Source organism: Pipra filicauda, unplaced genomic scaffold (assembly GCF_003945595.2).
Source record: "Pipra filicauda isolate LSUMZ 115617 unplaced genomic scaffold, ASM394559v2 scaffold16_size7369187_pilon, whole genome shotgun sequence".
NCBI classification, from domain to species: domain Eukaryota; kingdom Metazoa; phylum Chordata; class Aves; order Passeriformes; family Pipridae; genus Pipra; species Pipra filicauda.
In genome coordinates, this window is record NW_024104207.1 from 4,921,017 (window position 1) to 4,945,445 (window position 24,429).

At 39.8% G+C, this 24,429-nt stretch overlaps 1 protein-coding gene across 1 annotated transcript in view; it reads right to left on the bottom strand.

The window, feature by feature from the left end:
• PCNX2 (pecanex 2) overlaps nt 1–24,429 on the bottom strand; it is a 156,050-nt gene that overhangs the window by 27,113 nt on the left and 104,508 nt on the right. The window contains exons 24-26 of the mRNA XM_039379509.1: nt 13,761–13,819; nt 11,191–11,406; nt 111–364 (exon numbers count right to left, since the gene is read on the bottom strand). Coding sequence (XP_039235443.1) covers nt 111–364; nt 11,191–11,406; nt 13,761–13,819 — 529 coding nt within the window. The remainder of the gene's footprint in view (nt 1–110; nt 365–11,190; nt 11,407–13,760; nt 13,820–24,429) is intronic.

Sequence of the window (24,429 nt, forward strand, 5' to 3'; positions counted from 1 at the left end):
ATAAACATAAAGCCAAAAATTTCAAATGCTCTTTCTTCTGTAGACAGCCAGCATTTCTTCTATTTGACAAATCTGCCTAGGAATAATGTACACTTTACCAAAGTGTTTACCTTGATATAGTATCTGATAAGTATTCTCCGCAGATCGAACACTTGCAGCATTGTTGCAGCGTTGTTATCAATGATGCTGTATCCTTCCAGGATGTACTGGGTCCGTGTTATTTCCCATGTCAGCCATCGGAGGTTAAAGGCTGCATTACATGATAACAAGTGAGGCAAGTGCCCAGGCTTACAACAGCAGCAGCCTTCGTTGTCTTCATCTCCTTCTGTTATAGCTTCCACTTCTCTCTGCTGGCAATATGTCCCTTGGCAGTGAGAAAGAGAGAGTATGCTGCCAGTTACTGGGGGAGGAGGAAACAAAGGACTTCTTCCAAGCTGAAATTCAAAGTATGTTTGAAGGCTTTAAGCACTTAGCAAAAATCTAAAAGAGCGAGCCACGGCAACAAATTAGATGTGCTAATTGATCCATGTGCAGCAGCAAATAAAGAGGTGTACATTATTTATTTACTATCACCTAATAAAAGCCAAAAGGGCCTGATCTAATGTTCTGAGCATTGGGTTCTGAGCTGAGCTAAACTACAGACTGCAGCTTCTGCCTTAATAAAAACTCACCAGGAAGCAACACTAAAGAGTCTCGCTCCATAAGGCACATTGAGCAAATTGATCCAAGTCTCAGCCTGCTTCTTCAACTAACATTAAGAACACAAAGAAAGATTTTACAGTGTGTCAGAGTACTTGTAAAATCTGGGTTTTAGCAAACTATCTTGGAAAGCAGGTTCCAAAAATAACATCTACTGGGTTGTTCTCTCTCCCACTGGAGTACAAGCTACTCTGGATCAAACATCTCTAATGAATAGCACTAGTGGCAGTACATCATGAGAAGAGAGCAGCTTTCTAATTAGTCTATTACACAGGCTTTAGATCAGAGTAAATTTTTCTAAAAAAAAAATATGTTACCTCAAAAAGAAATCATAAGGCAGATGCAGAAACAATAATGCAGACTCTGCATTTCTAGCTTGTGCTGCGCACACTAGATGGTCAAGCTGAGCCCTTGGGGATTTGAAATCTAGGAATGTGGCTTCTATACCATGTACGGCACTACTAGTAAAAGCTGAGGCAGACTGCCGTGTGCTCCCCCAGTACTCTCAAAATACATGATCTTTATGTTCATGATTTCTGCATCTTTTTAAAATTACTCTCTGTAGGCTGTTGCAGAGTTTGTCCATAAACCATCTTTCAAGGCCATCTTCTATGATGCAGGTTACACATGTCATGCACAGGCCTTCTGCCAGAGTTTGAGTATCACCCCACAGACTGCTGATCCCATCAGCTTCCAAACAGTCTCAACAGGAGAGAAAGATGCTAGACACTGTGCTGCAGTTTAACAGCTATAATTCCCTCCCTACCAGGACCCAAAGACCTGTTGTGTCACTGTAAACGGAAGAAGAATTTAGCTATGTTCATCATCTGAACGTTGGACCAGGAAAGAACACAATGCCAGCTCCAATTCCCTGCAGACTGCCAGCACCCCAAAAGAGAGCATGGAGCAGAGCAGCATCCCAAAGGCCTTTCCATAGAGCATGACAATTGCTGGGCCCTTGACTGTCTATCCTAATCCCATCACAACCGTCTGGTCAACAACCTGTGAACTTTAGTTTGTACCAAGAGAAGATGCATTCAGAATATCCCTTTCTCCTCACTAAGAAAAACCTTTGAAAATATAACAAAATATGCTTAAGTATTGCCTATCACCTTCTCTTTTTTTGCCTGTACACCTTCTAAAATGTATGCAGCAAGCAAAAACATACAAGAAAAAAGAACAGAAAAATCTGTAGGAAATGTGTGAGAAAAAACAGGGTTGTAGTCTTAAGATATGGGGGGGAAAGATCCAGTATATTCCAGTGATCTCTGTTTAGTTTGCTGTGAATGAAAATTTATACTGTGAACCCAGTATTGTTCACACACTGATACACATTCCTCCTTAGACTTCATGGATAAACAATACAAAAAATTATGAAATACCTTCAGGTCACCCAAATATGAACATCTTTCCTTTCAACACTGCCACGAAGCACAAAACATGACCTATTAAGCTGACATTTCCAGTTAGACTGGACATGAACTGGACTGCTTCTGCTTCATATTTCACATATTTCTACATGAATTAACACTTAATTCCTCCACAACAAAAAACCCAAGAACTGCTCTGGGTCAGCGAATGCTTCTGTGAAGTCAAGTCAAAAGACATCGTACTCAAAGTGAAGTAGGGAAAGCATACTCCTTTGTGCATTGCTTGGCAGGAGTAAAATAACTACTCCATGCTGGTGCTGTTACTGTTGCTGTTACGTTTATTTTTGAAAGTTTAAAGGTCTGTCAGTATTACACTGAATTTAAGAGAAGATAAATCTTCATGCCAGGTGCTAAATTAAGTATTGCCAAATATTTATAACTGATGAAAAATGAAAAACAGAAGCCTAATGAACAACTGCCACTGATCCCCTTACAACCTCAGGAAATAAAGATGGCTTTGCTCAATCTGTGAAATCCTATTCTTAAATAATTTTTTTTCTTTTGATATGGAAATATCCCATTTTATTCCTATGGCTATTTCTATGTGTTCTCTGTATTACCTCTATTAATAAATACCAAATATTATTACTGCAGATTCCATAATTACTACTTTTCTTAGAAGACATATTTTATAAAATACAGGGCCTAAAGAGGCTTCAAAGGCAAATAAAAGGCAAATTCAAGAGACCCTCAATGTATAAAGGAAACTGTCATCACATGCATAACAACCAGAAGATAATGCCAGAACAATATTTGCATTCTCAGCTAATTCAATAGGATAAAATGTCTCTAAGTCGTCTTTGCTGGGTAATTTTAATCAACTAAAGTTAAAATTATACTACACTGGGTGCAATCAATGTTGAACCTAGAAGCAAGAGACATTTTAAAAGGGACTCTGTTATTACAAAAGCTCTGTGAACCAATGAAACGAGTTCATGTGTTTGTTTTATGGATTTACTCCAAAGAATGTGCTCTTCAACATCTGGCAAACATGCACTTGATTAACAAAAGCTGTTTGATGGACTTGGGTACTACCATCTTGGGGATTTGGTGTCTTTATTGCTTGCAGAGCTTCTGGGGTATCCCTGTTAAGTTTAAAGGTGTAATCTGAGCCATGGCCAGTGCTCTGACAAAACACCAAATCCTCATTCCTAGCATCATCTGCTGATTAGTATTTCCAAACAACATCTAGTAAAGGGACTCAAGTCTGCAAAGACAACATTCAGGCTTGATGCTCAAGTACATGTTGGTTCCCTCCCAGTTTTTGCAGTCAGTTCTAGAAAGACTGCCAGTAATTTTCTCTCACTTTTAATGAAGCCTCTCTTTAATCCATAATGCACTGGCTGGACTTCAATCTCAGACTGGCATTTTATTGAAAAATTTCATTTACCAGTGCCTACATCAATCCTTTTTGGCTCATTACTCTAGACTCTGGTACTGCAGAGACTAAGAGCATGCGCTCAGCTTCATGCATTGAGCCAGAAGGGACAAGACACATTAAATGAAGTTAAGCATTTGTGTACATCTTTTACAGAAGGATGACCCTAAACTTTTGTGTATATGTCATAAACTGATGATTTAAATGACAATTTTTTATATTGCTTCTCAAAAAATTATCAAGTTCAAGCACCTCTGAGAGAATTATTCATAATACCAAAGAGCAGGGAACAGAACATGCACTTCAGTTCTGCAATATAATTAAGTGTAGTACCATTAAATATTAAAATACAGGGAAATGTTTTCATTGGTAATTAGTCATTTCTAAATCTGAGGGAACGCTTTTTTTTACATTTCTTTCTGCAGTAGAAAGAAAATAAGCTTGTGAACTTCACTGAAGTTTAGTCATTCACTCTGACTCTTGCTAGTATAGATAAGATCAATTCATTTGTAAAGTATCTAACGCTGGATGGTTGCCAAAAATCCATCAGTGTAAAAAACATGTGCCAGCTGAATAAAGCAAGGTCAGCCTTTGTGAGCTGAGGAGAAAACCAGGGTGAGAACTTGGAGCTCTTTGTATTTTCCTGACGCATCAGGATTTGAGGACTGACTTGCGCTCTGCCAGAGTGATCTGACCTAAATGGAAATGGAAAATTGAAACTGAAGACTGTAATCTTGCTCCAAGAGGATACATAAAATACACCTAAATGAATGACCATCTAGCCTTCTAGAATTTAAGGCTGAAACCATAGTGTGTGCTTTTGAATTCAATTTTGAAAACTCAGTGAGTGAAAAGCATTTTTCAAGTTCTGAAGGACCAGAGAGAAAAATCCGTAACACAACCACACAATTCTAGGAGCAGTTTTAGTTTCCATAAAACACTTAAGTTTAACAACACATCCAGAATGGGGACTAATTATTGTGGCTGAAGGCAGTGATAGCTTGAGCACTGAGGATTGCTGACATATCAGCAACTTTGGTGCAAATGTACACAGAAAGGGCTCAGAGGGCTCCTGCACCAACCTCACCCCACAGACGTTACGATCATCATGAATCACTCTCCTGCACTAGGCACTTTAAACTCTGTGATCCCAATATCCAGTTTTGGGCTAGGGAATGTAACTAGGTGTTAAGTCTGAGAGATGGAGCTGGATATGGAAATGGGAGCCACGAAGGACTGAAGCCCAGGGTAACTCCTTTTGTTGCAGCGATCTCTTCACAGACAACTCCACAAAAAAGCCTGGTTGCTCACTATTTGTTTGGCAAAACCATACACACAAATATTTTACAAACAAATGCATTACCATGGAATTACATGACTCTGCTCCAACAAGCTCTGCAGCAAACATGAGTATTCCCAAATTCTGATGGATTAGGTTCACCCAACATTTTTTTTTCTGCTCAGGATAGCAGCTTAATAAGCATCAAGTTATGATGCCAAAGAAGCACAGGGAGCATAATTACAGCCATTGAAAGGCCATCCTCTCCTGAAATACACATCAGATTTAGTTCTAGAAACACAAAAACCCAATACTTCCAAGAGGAGTGAACTGAGCTCACAAATGGAAACTTATGAACCCCAGAACTAGACACATACTGGAAACTTGTGACTTTTTTGGTTCCTTCCTGCTCTTTTTGCTTGTGGAACTGGGATTAAGAACAGTAATTTATAGGTTCTGATAGTCTCAGCTTGTTTCAAAGGAAAATCTCAGGATTTAAAAATTAGTATCAATTCCTCAGACATCAAAGCTGCTAGTTATAAAACTGTGGTTTGGTTTTCAACTGTTTCAGGTACTTGTACGCCTGGAAAATAATGTGGTTTTCAAACCAGATCAGTTGCTCTTATAACAGGCATCCTCTCTCCTCAGAAACCTTTCCTTTCCTTGGTCCACAGAGACACATTTAAGAAAGGCCAGGTGGAAGAAAGTATTCTCCAAAGATGTTGGTTGTTAAACTTGCAGCTATGAAATACCACAAAAACCTCTCAGGTCACATCTTTTGGAGTGTAATCAAGATGCAATATTTTGTTTCTGGCAAAGACATTTTCTCAATAAAAAGACTGCACTGCATCTATTTTTCTTCCTTCCAGAAGTCTTCTCCAGTGCACCCATATATACATATAAAATTGTGGAAGGGAGGAAAGGGAAAAAGACATGAAATATTTATTCTAGTACGTGTTACAGAGACTATTCAAAGCCTATTTGAAATTCACAGACAGCTTCCACCATTGCAGCATCACTGTACACCTAGGAAGGCTTGTACATCACAGATTTCCTGCGTTCAACATAAAGTATTCTCTTCTCTGTTCCCAATTAAATCACCAAGATTAAAGAAATCCCTTTATATCCTTTCTGTCCATGCTTCTAGTATTTCCGAGCATTCTGTCTCTCTGTTCTTTCCCACAAACACTGTACTTTTGGGTTTTAACCTTCTCTCCCAAGGGATGTGTTTAAAATGGCTGTTTTTCTCTGAACTCTTTGTAATTTATCAATACCTTTTAATGGTCTGGTACATACATTGAACATACCTCAGGAGTGGTCTCAGGAAAGACATGAAGGTGGGCATTTTTATTTCCCAACAGCAAGAAGTGATTTGAACAAAGAAATGAAAGTTGCAATCACTCTTTAAATAAAGAATGATTCTTGCTAGTGCTACAGCACCTTCAGACACAAAAATCAAACACCAATAAATATTCCTTGCACTGGTAATGTATTTGCTACTTTAATAAAACTATGCAGCATACACATATGCTGCAGAAATGAGTAACTGTCCTTATTTCTTAGACATCACTGTTGTGTCTAAAGCGTATGTCCTAAACTGGCTTCCCATTCTGCGTGGGAAATAAGCTAGCGAACGCAGAGAAAGCCCCATAGGCGATGCCATACTGCTGCCACAGCTGCCTTCCACTATGTACAATTACATCTGTCTCTGCCCTGTGCTTCTTGCCTTGATCCATCTAATGAAGTTCCAATGAAGCATGGATATTGCACGTGCAACATGCAGTAACAAAAAAATCGCAGCAGAGGTTTAGAAGTGCATTACAAGACTGAAGGATACTGGGCATGAGTTAGAAAACAGCTCCTCAAGACTTCAGCAACACCATCAGTAAGTAGTTTCTTCATTACATTAGGCATTACATGTAATGCCTAACTGAATATTCTCCAAAAGACACTTTGCAGACACACAGACTAAACAGGAAAACATTTTAAATCTTCCTTTTTCTACAGGGAACTCATGCGAGAGATATATTTTGACATTCTTTCTGCTTGTTCCCTGATTGTTGGTTTCCCCATCTCTTCCTTTCAAATTAAATGATACATTATGTATTTCTTCTGGCAGGTTGCTTTTAGCATACTGCTGTGGTCTAACACAGACAGCAGAGTTACGTTACCGAAGGGCTCAATTCCCCCGCACCAACCTGCAGCTCCTCGGAAGCCTTACCCTCCTCTCAGCTCATTACTACCTTCTCTTTGTTTTCCATGCAGGAGGAGTCAGGCATTTCCTCTCAATGCCTGGAGGTCTCGAGCCTCCCCCTGCCTTTACACTCAGGATGAATGACACAACAGAGGCACATCCCCTCCCTGTCCATAGAAGAGGAGAGTGAAGAACTAATTCATACAAGGTGCTTAATATGAACAAGACTAAAGATGGATGAAAGGAATTCCAGCTTTGCTGACTCTCTTCTTTCAGTCTGCACCTTCTTACCCTGCCTGCAGGGGTTTGGTTGGGTTTGTTTTTTCATTTAAAAGCTGAGACAAATGCTTCTATTACATAGAACTAGAAAGGCATCTGGATCAGTCACTTGTAATGCGGACTCTCTATTAGGTTGGACTGCAAACGGAGGAGGCTGTAAGTACATCCTGCCCCTGTACACTTAAATTCAGAAGACTGAAAGATCCCTTCTTCAGGCACTACTGTAGCAGTACTGCCAGCACAGCTTTTCAGCTACCACAATGAGAAACACCCGTAGGAAAATCCAGAGCTCCACAATGCAAATATTGCCTTTGGTTTAGTTATGAACAGAAAACAGTCACAGGCACAGAGAACACTGTTGTGATTCACTCGTTTCCAAAGCAAACACAGATTTCCTATTTAAGGAACAGCAGATTTTTAGGGCCCTCAATTAAAATTACTTGTTTGAAATTGAAGTTAAGCAGCCAAAGCTCAGAAATTACAGATTTCAAGTTCCTCCTCTAGCCCTTTTTCCCCCTTGCGGGAAACCATTCTGTACAATGAAAGGAATCAGGGTCCTATGTAAAAAACAGTGCATGACCAGACATCTAAAAATAGAAATGCAAGATGCCCAAAGCAGAGGAAATGAGTCTTGTGCTTAACAACTGCTATTTGACTTTATAAACCATCAGGTTCTTCCAGGGCAGTTCCAAACACTCTTTCCCACTCCTGCAGAAAAAAAATCCTACAGTATTCAGTCATACTGCACACCAGCCATTTGCAAGATTTGAAATGCGGAAGAATGTGCCTAGTCCTCACAGGGGATGGCTCTCAGTGCTGCTTTGAGGAAGCTTGCCCTAGTTCCTGCCCATGCAGGCAGCAATCCTGCTCAAAGGAAGGAGCAAAGAATGCCTTGCAAGGAAGAGTTTAAGTCTCAGCTTTCAGAGAACTTCCTTAGAACAGCCTTGGTTCCCCTTATGGAACTTCTGTGTTCAGTTCAGCCCCTCTGGCTCCTTTCACTCAGACTCAGTGCCCGAGTGCCTGGGCACCCTTGTGGCCAATGGCCCCAACCAGAGCAGCCCAGCTCCTGTTGACACAAGAACCAAACGTCTTACAAGAAGAGGGTGGTTCTGCAGAATAGTTTATCTAAAGCACATCAGCCTTCATGGGTTACCTGGAGACACAAACAACCCTCTGGTGTCAGCACACCACCTCAGCAAGTCTCCACTGGGCACACTGACCACTCACATTTTGGCATCCATTAGGCTTTTATTACAGCCTGCATCAGGTAGATCCATCTCATCTGGCTTGTGCCTGGTTCCCCACTGGGTTCCTTTGTTTCTCCTACTCTGTCCTTAAGCAGGCTTGTAATTCATGTGGTTTCTCTGGCAGTTGGTATGTTAAATGCTACTTCTTTGAGCTGTTCTTTTCTAAGGTCAATTCCTTCATTCAACCCTACAAAGCTTCTCTGTTCCAGGCCAAGCAACATAGTAACAACAATCACACTCCTAGTTTCTCTTCCCATAACATCTCTACAAAATATTCTGAATGCTGGAGAAAACTTCCTTACACAGCATGTTGGAGAGGACACAAAAAATAACTACATATTTTCTCTTATTCTTGGAATAGCATCATCGGGAGAGGGAGGAGTGGAATAAGGGACTAAAGACAAGAAGAGATCCCAATTTTCCCACTCCTCTCCTCCTCCTCCAGTAACTGATATGTGCTTTCCTGTTCACAGTTTGCTGTCGCTCTCTTGACCAGGCCCACTGAACATTCAGGTAAGAGGTGCTCTTTGCAGGATGCCAGTCTCCTCATGAGGACTTCAAGAAAGACTGGGAAAGAGGATATTCCTCATGAGAACTCAGCTGGCTCTAAGCAGCAACCCATGAAAGACATGAGAGGCTGTGGAGCTCAGTCCCAGCAGAACTTTAAGACCTGCTGTGGTCAGCAGACACATTGGATCTACGCACAAAGTAAAAAACACTATTAACTACAGTTAATTAACACTGAACAGTGTTGGGCCATCTGCATGGAAAGGTCAATTTTCAGATGCATTTAACTACTCAAACTGTGATTTTAGGTAATACAGAGATGCCTTGACAGGTGGCACACTGCAATTTTTGAGCTTTGCTCTCAGATCTAAATGCCAAATGGCACTCATTGGCAGTGAATGATTCTGGCTCGAAGTCAAGGAAAGTCTTCCCAAGCCACTTTGCAACAAAACTATTCAGTTGTTCCCCGTTCAACTTCCAGTTCATTAAGCCTGTCTGCTGGGCCCCTGATCTTTTTATCCAGCTAGCACGTGGCTCATATTGTTTCATCTGTTTCCAAGATTTACTTCAACTGCTTTGGAATGGTGATCACAGAGAGAGACCCAGCAGTAGGGGACAACAGCATAAAGGAAAAAAAAACTCAAAAAACTCACATAATTTAAGTGGGAGAGTGAAATTTCTTTCTTCTGTTTGTTTCAAATCCTACAGTGATCTATTTTAACACAAAATGATGATCAGCAAAGATAATTTTCAGAAGGTAGAATGCAAGTACCTATCTCTGACACAGCAGCACCATTGTTCACCTTGGGGGCACACAAGGAGAAGGTAATACTTGCACAAATGTCTTAGAAATTGAAGCAAGCCTCAGAACCACACATAGATGATCATGTATCCCTCAACAATCATCATCATCATCAACAACAAGAAATTATGAGGCTGACAAACAAATTCTCTTATCTTCCTTTCCAGTTGTTTTTTCTTACAGTTTGCCTTTGTACTGAATAGGCATCTCCTCAGGTATTACAATACCAAGCTGTTTTAGGTATTTACTACTGTTTTCTTTCTACATAACTCTGCTTAGGACATGGGAGTGTTATCTTTATCCCCACCATATAGGAAGGAAAGTGTTTACCACAACCTATTCAACATCCAACAGAGAGTCTTGTCACAGAGTTGAGACTGGAGCCCACACATGTTATTTCCTAGTCAAATCCTTCCACGCCTAAGTGCTTTCAGAGAGCCAGTCACCTATTTTCTCACACTCAACCTTGTTGAACAGTCATGTCGATTATACTCTTCTCTACACATTGCCCATTAGATGCTCAGCCCTTGAGACTGGGAAGCTGCTTACTCCAGTACTGCAAAACTTCCATCACCTGCAGTTGCAAAGTGGTATCTTTGAAAGGTTAAAAATCCAACCAACGAAACCAGGCAGCCAACATGTGTAGCATGAGCAAAATTTAAAAGCAGGTTAAAAGCTTTGTGGTTTTACTTTCATTTTGCTTCCTACTCTAGGACAACAACAACAGCAACTGGCCTCACAAAAGCCACACCACCGAGGAAGGGGATGCAATTGCCATTCCTTAAAAACGAGTGTCCTGACAGAGGAATACACTGAATGGTGAGAAAGTGAGGTCTCTTGTTTAACTGAAGGGACAGCATTTCCTAAATAAGAGAAATGTGAGGACTTGATTAACTTGCTTCTCTATTGTTCTACTGTGATAGAGACCATGTCAGCACTGGCTACTTGCATGGCCTGACACATGCAAAGATATTTTCTGTGGAAGGAGTCTTATTTAATTTTTTTTTTTTTTCAAAGACAAGCTTTTGGGGGTTGAAAAATTTTAAGAACAACTTCGATTTTCAATGCTATAGAGGAAAGGAAATAATCTGAAAACATAACTAAGCATTACCCAAAAGATGTGTGAACTAAGCAAACAACTCAACAAGCCTTCTTTCTGAAAGTCTTACAGTGCTGTAGAACGTGACTCCAAATTTCTTAACATCTAGGTTTCACAGCATCATTCAAATAACGATACAAAGAAGTACCAAGCTTTTAGACAGACAAATATCTGTAAAAAGAGAAAGGTCCTTAAACTCTATGTCCTACTATAGTTTGTGATAAATTAAAAAGACAGAGGAGATTTGTTCTTATTTAAATCACCAGGGATCCTTACCTCGAAATTCGAGCCCTCTGAGCTGAAAGGTGACAAGGCCATTTCCAATTTCGATCAAGTGCACAAAGGCATTTAAATAATCTGATGCCAGAATAAAACAGTCTCCTGTGTTGTAGTTTCCCCAGCGGCCCAGAATCAAATCTCCACAAAGAGACTCCTGCAGAGATCTTGTCAAATGCTCATAAAAAATGGAGTTGAGATTATTGTCATCATTTCCTACAACCAGAGCAGCACACATTTGTAAAGAATGAAATTTATAGTATACAAAGCCATTCTGCATAAAATTCCATATTCATTTTCATTCCTGCTTAATGTCTTCCTGATATGTTACACAATCTGTATTTCCTAACTGTCCCTTCAGAGAATCAGGTCTGAATTTTTTGTTTAATATGAGCACTACTGCAAACAAAATATCAAATTATTGATAACACATTTTTCAGGCTTACTCAAATAACCTCTATGTTTTACAACAGCGAGATTTTTCTGGCTACACAGAAAGTCTCTGCAATGATAAGTTAATGTCTACATACTGTTCTTAATTAAAAGAAACCAGAAATCATTATTATTTCATTACATATGTTTAAATTTGAATATTTTTTCTGAGATTTTTAAAGACTTTGGTCACACATCTTCCAATGATTTTGTTGGGATTTTTTTCTTGTAGACCTCCAGGAATTTTTCAAGGGTTTTTCCATTAAGTATCTGCTGGTACTTTAGATGACGATACTTACTTTAAAAGAGTTTACTTAGTATATTGAGTAAGAATGAAACATTCACCACTAAAATTGCTACCACCTTAAAAACAGTAGCTGTCCAATTACACATTGCTTGGACCAAATGTCCAAAACACCCCATCACAGTCTGGAAGTTTCATCTCATAAAGGTCTATGTCATTTAACTGCATTAAAAGGATCACTTTATGATGGTGATTTGTGAAAGAGATTGAACTTTCACAAATGCCAAGATAGTGCCACATAATCCAACGTGGTGTTGTCTTGTGTTTGCACTCTTTTACATAATATATGCTTGACATATGAACTGGTTTTTTCTTCCATAATGCATCAATGTCTCACCTTCAATACTTTTAAAATGCTGGTGCATGAACACGTGTACAAACCAACACCTTGCAGGTTTATTGGTATGACGGTGTATGTGGATACATATGTACAGGTACCCTGTGCATATTTAGGAGCAGATCTAACGTGGAGGAAAAAGAAACCCAGAAGAGGAGACTTTCAGAGGCTATAGTTTCCTCTACAAATTGCTCTTCAATGCAAGAGGAGGAGCAGGTGTGTAACTATGCTGTTTTTCATCCCTGTGGCCATTAAGCAGCCAGCCCTGGTATGTACATCCATGTTGTGTGCGTATGCCCATGCAGATAAATTCAGCTATACACCTCCTGGAGTACATGTGGTCAAAATTTAAACAAGTCACAAAATTAATCTTTTAGGCACACACACAAAAGTAATGTTCTGCTTGAGCTACAGGATTAAAAATATAATTAACTTATCGCATTTATAATAATGCTAAAGGTTATTGCTATAAGATGGCAGAATGGCCTTGGGAAACATCCTAGCTCCCTGCCTCGAAATGATAAATAATTAAAGAGCACTATATATGCTTCAAATTATTAATACCTCTCTTGCCTACTTAGACACCCTGGATTTCACCCATTTCTGCTTGAGGACATGTATTTGTTCATGCTACTGATGTAATGGATAAAGGATAAAGGGGAGGGGGCATAACAGCAATAATTAAAATGTAAACGTCTAACTTCACAATACAAGCCCCTGCCATCTCAGCAGCAAAATAAAATCAGCCACAGAATACTAAAGCAGAAGAACCCCATATATGAAACCTTGGCCTCTCTCACTGAGACTGGGATTTGGTATGAGAGACTGCTATTGGTTTCCCCTGAAAAGGGCTCTATCCCACCATGCACTGAAGAGTGTCAGATGAGGTACCACACACTCTCTGTGTCCACTGACTTGCCAAAAACTGCTCTCACTTCCCAGTTCACAGGAACAACTGCTGTAGCCTGGGGAGGTGCTTTACACAGCCATGGATCGGTGCTCATTTAATGCATTGTTACCCAGCGGAACTGCCCACCATCTTTCCTACTTCTTTCTCTTGCAAATTTTTCAGTTTCACTTTTTGCCTTCTTCAAAAAGGTTTCTCTCCAGGGAAGAGGAGATACCTGTCAGCCCAAACTGCTCAGCAGTAGGAGCACCACTAACTTACTGCTTTTTTCCAAAGCCTTTCCCTGCCCACAGCTGACCTCTGAGTCCAGCTAGGGTGTCTGCTGCATGTTCCACACAAACAGCAATGTTACGATTAACCAAACAATTCCCAGCCCAGCACTATCTGATCAGCAACACATAACTGAAGAGCAAATTTACTTGTCAGGTCACACAACTTAAACTGGTGCACTGCTAGATTTAAAATGCTCTGGTTTGTTCACACAACATTTATACCCTTTGCATCTCTTCAGCTTCCCCAGCAAAGCCTTACCAGTGTAAATACATCACATTTTGCAAATCAAACAAGACACCCAAACTCCCAGGCCATACCTGCATCCTTTTCGATCTGAATTGCCAGTCTGGTGTTGGAATGGTCCGATCTTTTGGTGCTGGAAATAAAGACATGTTGTACAGCCAATTCTTTTTTTTTAAAAAATACAATTCTCATAGTAAACACATTTATTTTCTTTTTAACATATCTCCTAATTTTGTGTTTATATCATGCAGTTCACACTCTAATCCATTCATCAGGCATACATAGTTATTTCAGGTCAGTATTGCTACTGATATTGGAGCTTATCAGCACACAAAAGTATCTGTGGCGTCTCCTTTTCCTCAAGCCCTTTCTGCCCCATTTTCCTTCTTGTGGGGCACAGTACATTCAGAATTTGGCATCTGTGATAATACACAACACTATGTACTTAAATAATTGAACTGGCTTCAGGTGCCACCAAAACAGCAAATAGAAAGAATATTTAATCAGTCTTTCTTTCCTTCTAAGCCTTAAGGGAAACAGTTGGGCTCAAGGAGTTTTCTTTGTGCGAAAATATTTTTGTGGATGTGTAACATCTGTGGAAAAACAACAACAAAAAAATCACTTTACTTAGTTTGATATTTAGCTAGGCAGCAACGAGAGTGTCCCTGATCATTCTCATTGCTTGAAAAAGAGTAAATTACAGGGCCTTAGTCCAGACAGACAGTAACCCTGTCTCCCCTATTAATGGCACATTCACAATGCAGTATTTTGATTGTAGCGGTGGAACAAAAATACCACAGGAAAAATGGTCACAAAACAGAAAGCAACTAAAAGGTAGATTGGATTGAGCTTTTACTACTACCTCTAACAAACAACACTAATAAAGTCTGAAAATAAGGAATGACTAAATCACTCTGGACCAGTATGTGTTAAACAGAAGGGAGTGATTTTTGTGGTGACCAGGGATATTCAAGTCCAAAGCACCTCCCAAGCCTTCAGGGTACAAGTGAAAGTCTGGCCAACTGAAATGCTACAGTAAATACAAATTTCCCTGAAACACTGCTCTGGCAGGAGTGTTTAGGGATTTCAGGACACTTCATTAAGAATATTGCCTCAAGAGTTTTGCCTTCAACCACTAGCCTTAGCAGAAGATCTATCAATCAAATATGTAAATATTATCATTCCTTGGAAAATGGGGTTAAAGCAAAAAACAGAGAAAGACCAAGCTCTTTGTCCCAAATAACAGTCAGCATAAGGTTACGTGTGACAGTGTCAAGAGTCTCATCTGTTCAACAGCCTGTAAGCACAGGGGAAAAGCGCCACAGCAGCACCTCCCCTAGCATGGGAACTGAGGGAGACATCCAGGCGTGGTCCTCATTGTGTCCTTGGTTGAATGGTGATGAGGGTGGCATGGCTAGGTGGGACTGGCTAAGGTCTGGCTCATGAGGGTGGGGAGCACAGGTCATAGTTGAACAGGCTGATGGCTGGCCAGTCAACTTAAAAAGCCTGAATTTAGCTATTCAGTATGAGAAACTTAAGGAGACCACACCAAAGAGGGTATCAGTTATACGGAAGGTTTTCAAACACCTTAAATGGAAAAAGGATAGCGTAAACCCAAGTCTCTGAAGCACGGCAGAGACTCTCTGAGAGTCTTCATGTCCTCATCTTAGTACTGGTTCCCAGGACTTCCTGTGTCAATACACAGGTTATTTAAAAGGTTGGAAGTTTCTGAGCTGAAGCTATAAGCTCATGCTGAATCCAACTGTGGGAAGGAGGTCACTGATATCCCTAATGTTAGAAAGCCTTTTCATCCACTCCCTACAGTTTCCCCCAAAAAGCTGTGGAAAATTGATCGACAGAAAAATTGCACATAGGGTTCCATTTAGTAGACAGAAGAAGAATAGAATTGCTTTCCTTACCAAAACCAACTTATTTCTGCTCTAAAAAGGCATGTTCTCTACTTTGAAAAAAGCACGATTGGAGAAAATAAGAGTCTTAATTAAAATTATTTGTAATTAATATTAGGATACTATCTACATACATTAAAAACTTATTTGATGTATTATTTATCTGCTGGCTTCTGGTTGGTTCAGCTTATTGTAACTGCAATTTTCACTTCCTATGCAACAGAAAATGGCAATGGGGGAAGGGCCTTCTAAGCAGTTTGAAATCTAGAGAATGATTTTACTTCAAAAAGGTTGTCAGAATTCTTCCGCTCTGACACATATCTACCTGCATATGCAAGAGTAAGCACAAACATTATGTTAGGGAATTAAATCAATTTTCTATTCTCAGTAGAGAAACACTACTGATTTCCAAATGCATACGTTTTAACATTATAAGACTCTTTATTAATTTTCAGTCCCTCTGAAATCAGTGCCAATATGAGGTACATATTAATACTATTCTTTACCCCAATTTTTTACCAACCTATAAAGCATTTCTGTTCTTGAGGCATGTTGAGTCCCATACAAATCAACCAATACCCCAGAAAATTCTGATCTGTAATAAACAGGAATCCTTTTGCCCAGCATGCAGCTCTGGTTCCATTTCTTCCCCCCCTTTTTTGTTTAGAGAGAAAGATGCATGAAATAATCAGGGAAAATCACAAGTGCTTCAGACACTCCAAAACAGACAGTGCAGCCTGACTGGGAAGAAAGGAAGGAAATAGAAGATCTCACAAAAACAAAACAAAATCAGGTTCAGTTGAGGCTTTATCCTCCATTCCAAGCACAGTAACAATTGTTTAAGCAGCTAAAACATGGGCCTCGGGACATGAGACAAGATTTACCTTTTCAGGCACTATCAGAAAAACACAAATATTTATACAGATATTTTGAAATATAATTTTGTTCCATTTTTTGAAGACCAAGGGTAATATAGGCAGTTTGTAAAGCAAACTTCTGTCCTAAAACTCAGTTTAGTTGAGTAAAGGCAATCAAGTAATCCATTTTGGATTTTGAAAGTCTCCTACAATTATTAGTAACCAAAGCTATGTTTATATGTTCTTGAAGGCCATGGGAATTTGCATAGGATTAAACTATAATCCTCTGAGCCTAACAATCAAACCAGCAATGCCTTTACTCCGGGGCTTTTCTCTCTCAACTAGGACCTCTCAAAGTGAACTTCTGGGATTAGTGGGTGATTTGGGCTTTCCTCCAGTGGCCTCTTCCTTTAAATTTGGTTGTTACCACTCATCCAATGTGATAATTAGTTCAGTAATTGAATTTCTTCCTGAATTGAATTATTCTTTGCAAACCAAGAGCAGGTCCTTCAGCAATTGCCCTAGAGAGCAAGTGATTGTGTTTGAACAACTTCAGCTATGTCTTCAGCAATTTTAAAGTCAACATCCTGCTTAGTTCCTGAAATATCTATTTCATGATCTTTTAATCCACCATTTACATGGACACTGACACAACCCACTGGTCTGGGTAGCACTGTCCAAGCCATTATAACCATTGCTTCCCTTTGCAAAAAGAAGATCAAGTCACTTCCTATAATCCCTTATCCAAAAATACTGCCTGGAAAGATTTTCTTCTCCCACTTCAGTCTCCTAGTTTCCTTAGAAAGGCAGAAAAAAGGCTGAAGGGGATTTAGGCAGTCTGGGGAACATACAGTGTATGGTGAGCATCAGGCAAAATGAGGGAAAAAATATAAATAAATCATTGACGTGTTTATTTCCAGAAGATCAAAATAAAATTCCACCTCTTTTATCTGCCTTGCTGATGCTGAGTTTTGCCCCAAAACACAAAGTCAAGATTTCTAGGATTCCTGCTGTGAAAAATGGGATCCTTACTTTGAAAGAGAACAAAACAAAGAAAAGCAGTTCCCCTCTGGGAGAAGCAAAGATGCCTTTCTAGGGTGGATCCAAAATTTTTCTTTGTCTGTGTCCAATGAATTTTAATCCATCTTACCATGACATCTAACAGGCAAATCTAACAGAGAGAAACTTCACTAAGCTGCAGCCCTATGATTATTCATGGGAACCTGGAAAAAAAGTCCTCAGTATTTTCATGTGAATGTCTGATGCTGCTGGCACTATAAACAGAAGGCTTAGCATTAAAAACACAGTAGCAGTAGGCTACGATGTGAGGCTGGGGGGAGAATGACACTGCAGAATAAGCAGGCACCCACGAATATTCGAAGGACACCAGAGGCAAAAATGATGTATTAATTGGAAGGCTAAGGATACCCAAGTAGTTTTAAATCAATTTAATCTAAAACACAGAATGATTTCAGTGTGATTATAACAGCGAAGGCTGACAACCCCTTCGTGTGTAACCATATCCAGGTTTTCTGGGCAGCTGAATGAAAGATACACCTTAGGTTTAACTCACCTTAATAAAAAAAGATCTCTTAAAAATGAAAAGCAATTTCTCCTTCCTGATCACTCACTCTGATTTTTATTTTTCATGCTTTCTTCCTCCTTTCCTGACTTGGCCAGTGTTTCATCTAACAATAATAAAAAGTGGCTTTAATTGCACACTAGGAAACTGGGGGAGGGCTAAGGTCCCGCTTGTTAAAGACAGCGCTGTTGAAGCATCCCTGTAAAACACAGAAAGATCTTCTTATCAATAATGCTTCTTGTTCTTAGGGTTTATTTTCTTAAAAAGATTTTTATAACTGATTCTGAGAGCTTCTTGGGTTTACTTGGGGTTTTTTTGTGGTTTTTTTTTATGTTTTGGAGGGGTTGGTTTGGGGTTTTTGTTGTTGTTTTTTAGTAGGTGCTAAAACTAGAATTGAGGTAATTTGCTGAGATACTACTCTGTATGCTTTTTTGGCATATTCTAGTACCTTTCCTGAAGATGAGGTTTCTGTGCTCCTGCAGCAATACAGATGAAAATGCAAGATGTAAATTTGAGATCAAAAGCTGAGTGCCCAAACATGGATTAAACAGTGCACCTAAGTGCTCTGACATTCAAAGGTTTAGCTGGGGAATTCACCTCTTATTTGTAAGTCAGGTAATTTAAATATCTGTGTACTTTCAAATATTCACTAATGCTTTACCAAAATGTCACCAATATTCCTGCGTCTGTCTTATTTAGCTACTGTGCTACTTAATTTCTTTCCCCTTGTCCAAATATGCTGCTTCTTTTAAAAGGCATTTAATCACTATCTTCAGATATTTTATACTAAGCAACACAAGACGCTTTATAAGTGGAAAGATTATGCCAACTGCATGGAGACATTTGTGCTCACTCTTGCATAAGTGGAAAAGGTCTGGGACCCTGATACTCCTATGAGGATGGGGCTTAGCACAGGACCCTGCATCACAGCTGGACCTTGCTGTCTCCAATTGACAGAAATGCTTTCAATTTAAAAGCAAATGTGTTAACTACATTACACAAAAACATGCATCTGAAATAGTGCGAGCCAGTGTTATTTTTCTGGTTGTCCCACCATGAGCCACCACAAACATTACAGGAAAGGTACGACGCTGTGCCCAGCTCTGGGCAAAGTGCTCTGCAGGGCTGATTCACCTGGGCTTTGCACTGGCTCATGAGCCCATGAGTGAAGTGGCAAAAGCCTGAAAAACTGTAAGGACCTGGAAAGTAGAAAGGAGGTGATGAGAAACATCCTGTTGAAGTTTTCACCAGATAGAGAGCAAGAACAGGGAAAAAAACCCCAAAACAAAACAAATGTTGAGAGCTGATTCAGCAAATGAGGCCAAGATGTTTTTCCTCCTTGATTCCACACAGAGACACATTGTTTAACACATCATAAAAGGAGGAAAGGACAACTAGGCATTTCAGAATCCATTCTTGATACTCTTTACTGCTTATAGCATGTTTTCATGCTTTTTCAGTGTGCAATACTAAAATAGCATACACTTAAGATATTTTAATTCTCATTTTCAGACTAAAAGTGACTGCTTAATAATAAAATTAGGAAGTTGAGATGGCAAGAAAGTATGAGGAAATACAAGATTAAGACAAAGACTGGTGAATGATGTCTTTCAAAGAAAGCCTACACCAGAAATACTATTTAGGTTCACTATAGCATTTTCCATATAGATATTTCTCACCAAAATATGAAGGGGGGCAAAATGGAAGCTAACCAAGCCATTTCAGTGCTGTAAGTCTGCAAGTGCAGCATCAGTGACACTACATTAAAAAACAAGAAAAATTTTACTTTTACTGTGCAGTTGTACAAAATCCAGTCTAAAACAGGGATAACTTCTAATACCTTTTTTTTTTCATTTCAAGGACTGTTGAGAATGTTAATAATTTACAGCAGTTGTTATGGTAGCCTCTACAGTACTCTTCAGACTGCAAACACCTCTGGTATTTTGAAAGCAAACACTTCTAGTCAAAGGACTTAAAAAAAATCCCCCTAGCATTCATCCAGTATTTACCTAGTCCCAATGAGCACAAAGTTTCAGAGGCAATTCTAAATGCAATGGTGACATAATTCTGCATCTTGCATTACCTCAGGAAGAAGCAAGAGATAGTTTACATTTTGCTCTTATAACCCCCAAGGCAATCTGGGTCCAGTGCATACCCCTGTACACTAGGGGATAACCAAGGCTTGAGCACACTGTAGCATGAACTATTCCCTGCAGCTATCTGTACACAACTTACATATCACCTCTGTTAGGATAGTTACACTTGCTGAACTTCTCTGTGATCTCAGCTTTACTAGTTTTCACATTTTGATAGATGTGGCTTGAATAAGCATTTCCTTGACTGGAAGGTTTGAGTTTAGTACTCTGAACCTCAGCTTGCCCCTAAATGTTTGATTCATTAAATCTAAAACAGGACACGGATCTACATTATCCAACTGAATGGGATGAACACTTCCTGAGAACACTTATTCTTACAGAAATTCAGTCAAGCCATTTCAAGAGGTTTCCAATATTCAACATGACAGAAATTTCATGAGTTAAATTGATCTCATTAGATTTACATAATTTGGAAGCTAATCTTTAGATGAACAGCTTATAAATTTTTAGTGCCACTGTATATCCACAGAAGCCCTCAAAATATAACATGCTTCCTATTTCTGATCAGAGTCCATTCCCATCTTTCTCTCATGTACTGTTGCTGACTTCCTTCCCAAATGCCTTTAAAAGTCCTCTTCTATCATGCTGATGATTTTTTTCCCTCTGTAGGTCTGAGTTCTTGCTTATCAATGTCTGTTGCATTACCCTCTCAGACTTGTCACTGCATGCCTTTTCCTTTTTTGCCCATCTCTTTCCCTGTTCATTTATCCCACTTATGGTTTTGATCTCCGCTTGTGTTCCTCCTGATCTCAGCGTGCATTTCCTTTCTGATGTCTCCCTTCTGCCTCTATTCTGTCCTCTTAGAATGTTTCAGTGAATCTGACTTGTGAATGCATCTTTAACTCGGCAGGGAACTACAGAGCACTGAATCAGAATGCGCTCCCAATTAATTATCACACATATGGCTCCTATTCAATTAGCCTCAATTTGTTTTACTGACTGCCAGGGGCAAAAATTTGAGAAGAGATGTTACCGGTTAGAGAGATACTGCCAAACAGTTAAGCTACATCTTCAAGTTTTGTATAGCCTCCCTTGAGTGTGAAACTCTGGGCAACTCAAAAAACACGTACTTTAATACCAGACCTATTTGACTAAAGGTGCCTTGTTTTCCTTGCCTATCCTTTCTCACCTTTTCCCAGTTGAGTGTGATTCCAGACACCGAGTCAAGTGATGAGCTGAGGGCTGGGTTGGAGAGGAGGTGTGAATACCCCCATGCTACAGCAAGTGGCCAAAGGGGCACACATGCACACAGGGTCACTTATTCTAGGGGGGTTCACAGTTCAAGACACTGAGGGGAAGGTAGTTTCTAGCAGGGCTTATTTTAGCCTGAGGCTGTACCTGAAACAACACCTCCCACACCTGAATGCTGTGGCTCACACACTCCACAAAGTCCTACATACCTGCTGAAAGGGATTAAAGACTCCAAAACCAAGCAAGTGTTGAAGGCACAAGTCCATGGGCAATACTGGTGGTGTGCAATGGTGTGCAATACAGTGGTTAGGCACCACAGCAGGGAGGAGACAGGGAAGGGTCTTGAGAAGACAGTCAGATGAGTAAGTCTAATGAATAACATGTAACTTCAGAGAGCTCATGAAGAACTAAGGCTGAAGTACAGACAAAGACATTCTTTGTTCTTCAAACGTTTTGGTTTTCTCTATTCTCTCTGCCAGTGCCAGAACCATGGCCACAAATGCACCTGGAGAACAGGGCACAACTTCCAAAAGACCAGTTTATACTCAATGTTTAAACAGAGGAGCACTTTTTCCCAAAAAAATTCATATTTATTGGGAAATCTGCCAGTTTTAAGGGAAGAGCAATGAAGGAAAAACAGCAGCAGTTGCTGCTTTTTTACACCACTGCCAGCCAGGGAGTGCCACTACAATCAGCATGAAGGCTATACTCAAGGATACACAAGTCAGCCCTCAGTATAGGCTGGATTCTCAAGGATCTAAGTCCCTTTGAAGTCTCTAGAAAGACTCTCACCAAATTCTTTGTAAATAGGACCCGTCAGCCCTTCTGATTCAAAGACAACACACCAAAATTTCAGACTAAAAATCGTTAATTCATTGGTTCTATTTGTTTTGACTTTTATGTCCAAGGTACTAATAAGCACCTATTTTGGTTTTATCTACATGCTGATACTTATTTATGCTATTTTTGCAGAGTTCTAAATTAACTCAACTCTCAATGAAAGCCTGTAGGATCCCTGAGGCCAACTCAGTGAAGACCTCTCTTAAAAGCACCGCGGTCATCAAAGGAGCTAGCATCCATAAATGAGTAACAGCTCTGAACAAAGGCACTCAGTTCACTCTAAAGTCGTGCAACTCAACTACAGTGCTTCTTTCTGGTCAGTTCATAAAAAACAGTACAGGAATAGAAGCAGACAGAGAAATACAAAAATTAGCAGAGAAATAAAATCAATTTGGAAGAAACTAAAACAATCACAATGAAAAGTAAAACTGGCTGCAATGAGGCTTTCATGCCAGCTAGTTGGAAATATTTAGGAAAGTTTGAACCCTAAGTAAGTTTGAACCATAAGTAGGGCAGTGACAATAGTCAGAACACAATGTTTCTGAAGTGATATTTGAGGAAAAAAGGCAAACAGTATCTCCTGTCAACTAGGGGCAAAAAAGGTTCTGTGCTGAGGCTTTGCTATAAATGTTGTCTTCAGAGGTTCATGTACCTTTCTTGAAAGTATTCATTATAAATCAATGTCCAAGCCATTACTGAACTATAAACATAGCTGCAGTTGTTCCTCTGTAAACATCACTACTATGGAGGTCTAAGAACATGTGAAAAGTCAAACAACACACCGAGAAAAGACTAAAAAGAAGAAATCCAGTCCTAAAAAGAACAACTTGAAAGGTTTGAGTGTGCAGAACTCAAACAAGGCCCATGGACAGTTATGGGTGAATGATATTTTGTGTTCAGAGCAGGGGTTTTAACAGCTGTAACAGATGAGCAAGCTCACAGGGAAACCAGATGCACTAGGGTGTGTTAACAACAAGTGGAGGGCCTGTTATTTTAAGGGAAAAAGGGAGGGAGCAGACAGGTACTTTTCACAGCTCCTTTCCCCACACACGTGCATAATGTGGGGTCTACCCAAATTACGTGTACACTGGGAAAAATCTTCCCATTCCACTTGCATGTTGTTCACAATGGGTAGGTTAAGTGAGCTGGTAGGAAAAGGGAAAAAGCCATCTGCACTACATCTGAAGCAGGGCAGGTTTTCCTCACCCTCCATTTCCAGCTGCATTAACCTTACAGGTGGTTATTTTCCAGACCACAACAGTTGGAACAATAACACAGTGACACAGTTTTTAAAAATATGGAGAAAAGAAAGGCTTCCTCACAGTCTCAAACACAGAGAGGCATCCTGTAATGCCAGTCTGAGATAACTGGCAATTTAATTGCAGCCTCTTTAGAGACACCTAATTAATTCAGTTACATCGTACTGTAATTCACTCACTACGCTTCAAAGCAAATGCAAGCTGTGCCTTACCCAAAAATAGGCACTGAACCAGAAGAACAGAAACAGGAAGGTGCAGGAGAGATGAACAGCTTGTAAACAGCCAAATCTCCAGACTCCTGGTGGCAGTTTGCTGTTTGTGGGGACAAGTCACAGCTGCAGCAGGGAACAGGCTGCTTGACGTGATCCAGCAATTAAACCCACTGGGGAATGAAAGTAAACTTCCTACTCTATTCTGTCCATTGTCATATGCAAGATACAAAGCAAGATAAGAGGAAGGGAGGAGGACAGAGTCAGGCTGCAGCATGACAAAGTATTTGAGGAAAAAAAGCAAAGCGGGGGAATTGAACAACAGCGTTTAAACAAACACTTTATGCTTTAAAGTGCCTATACATTAAACAAGATTTACTGCTATTTCCTTTTCTCTCTCTGACATCTATAGCCTAATCATTCCAACAGCTGTGAAAATAAAGACTAAAACAGCACTCTTCAAACCGGGAAGCAGGACCCAGGCTAACAGCAGGGCAAAGCCAGTGTTGCACCAATCTTTAAAAACAAAACCAAACCAAAACAACAAACAAAAACAAAACAAAAAAAAACCCCAAATGACCACGACCGCAAAAATAAACAGAGAGGGAGAGAAAGAAAATTTCTCATCGTTAACTCCCACAAGGTGATCAGTTCATGAGGAGCAGGCAAACCTTCACGTTTTACACCCTTCTCTTTTCAACAGTGGCAGCAAAAGCTGTAAAACTGTGATTGCATGAAAAGT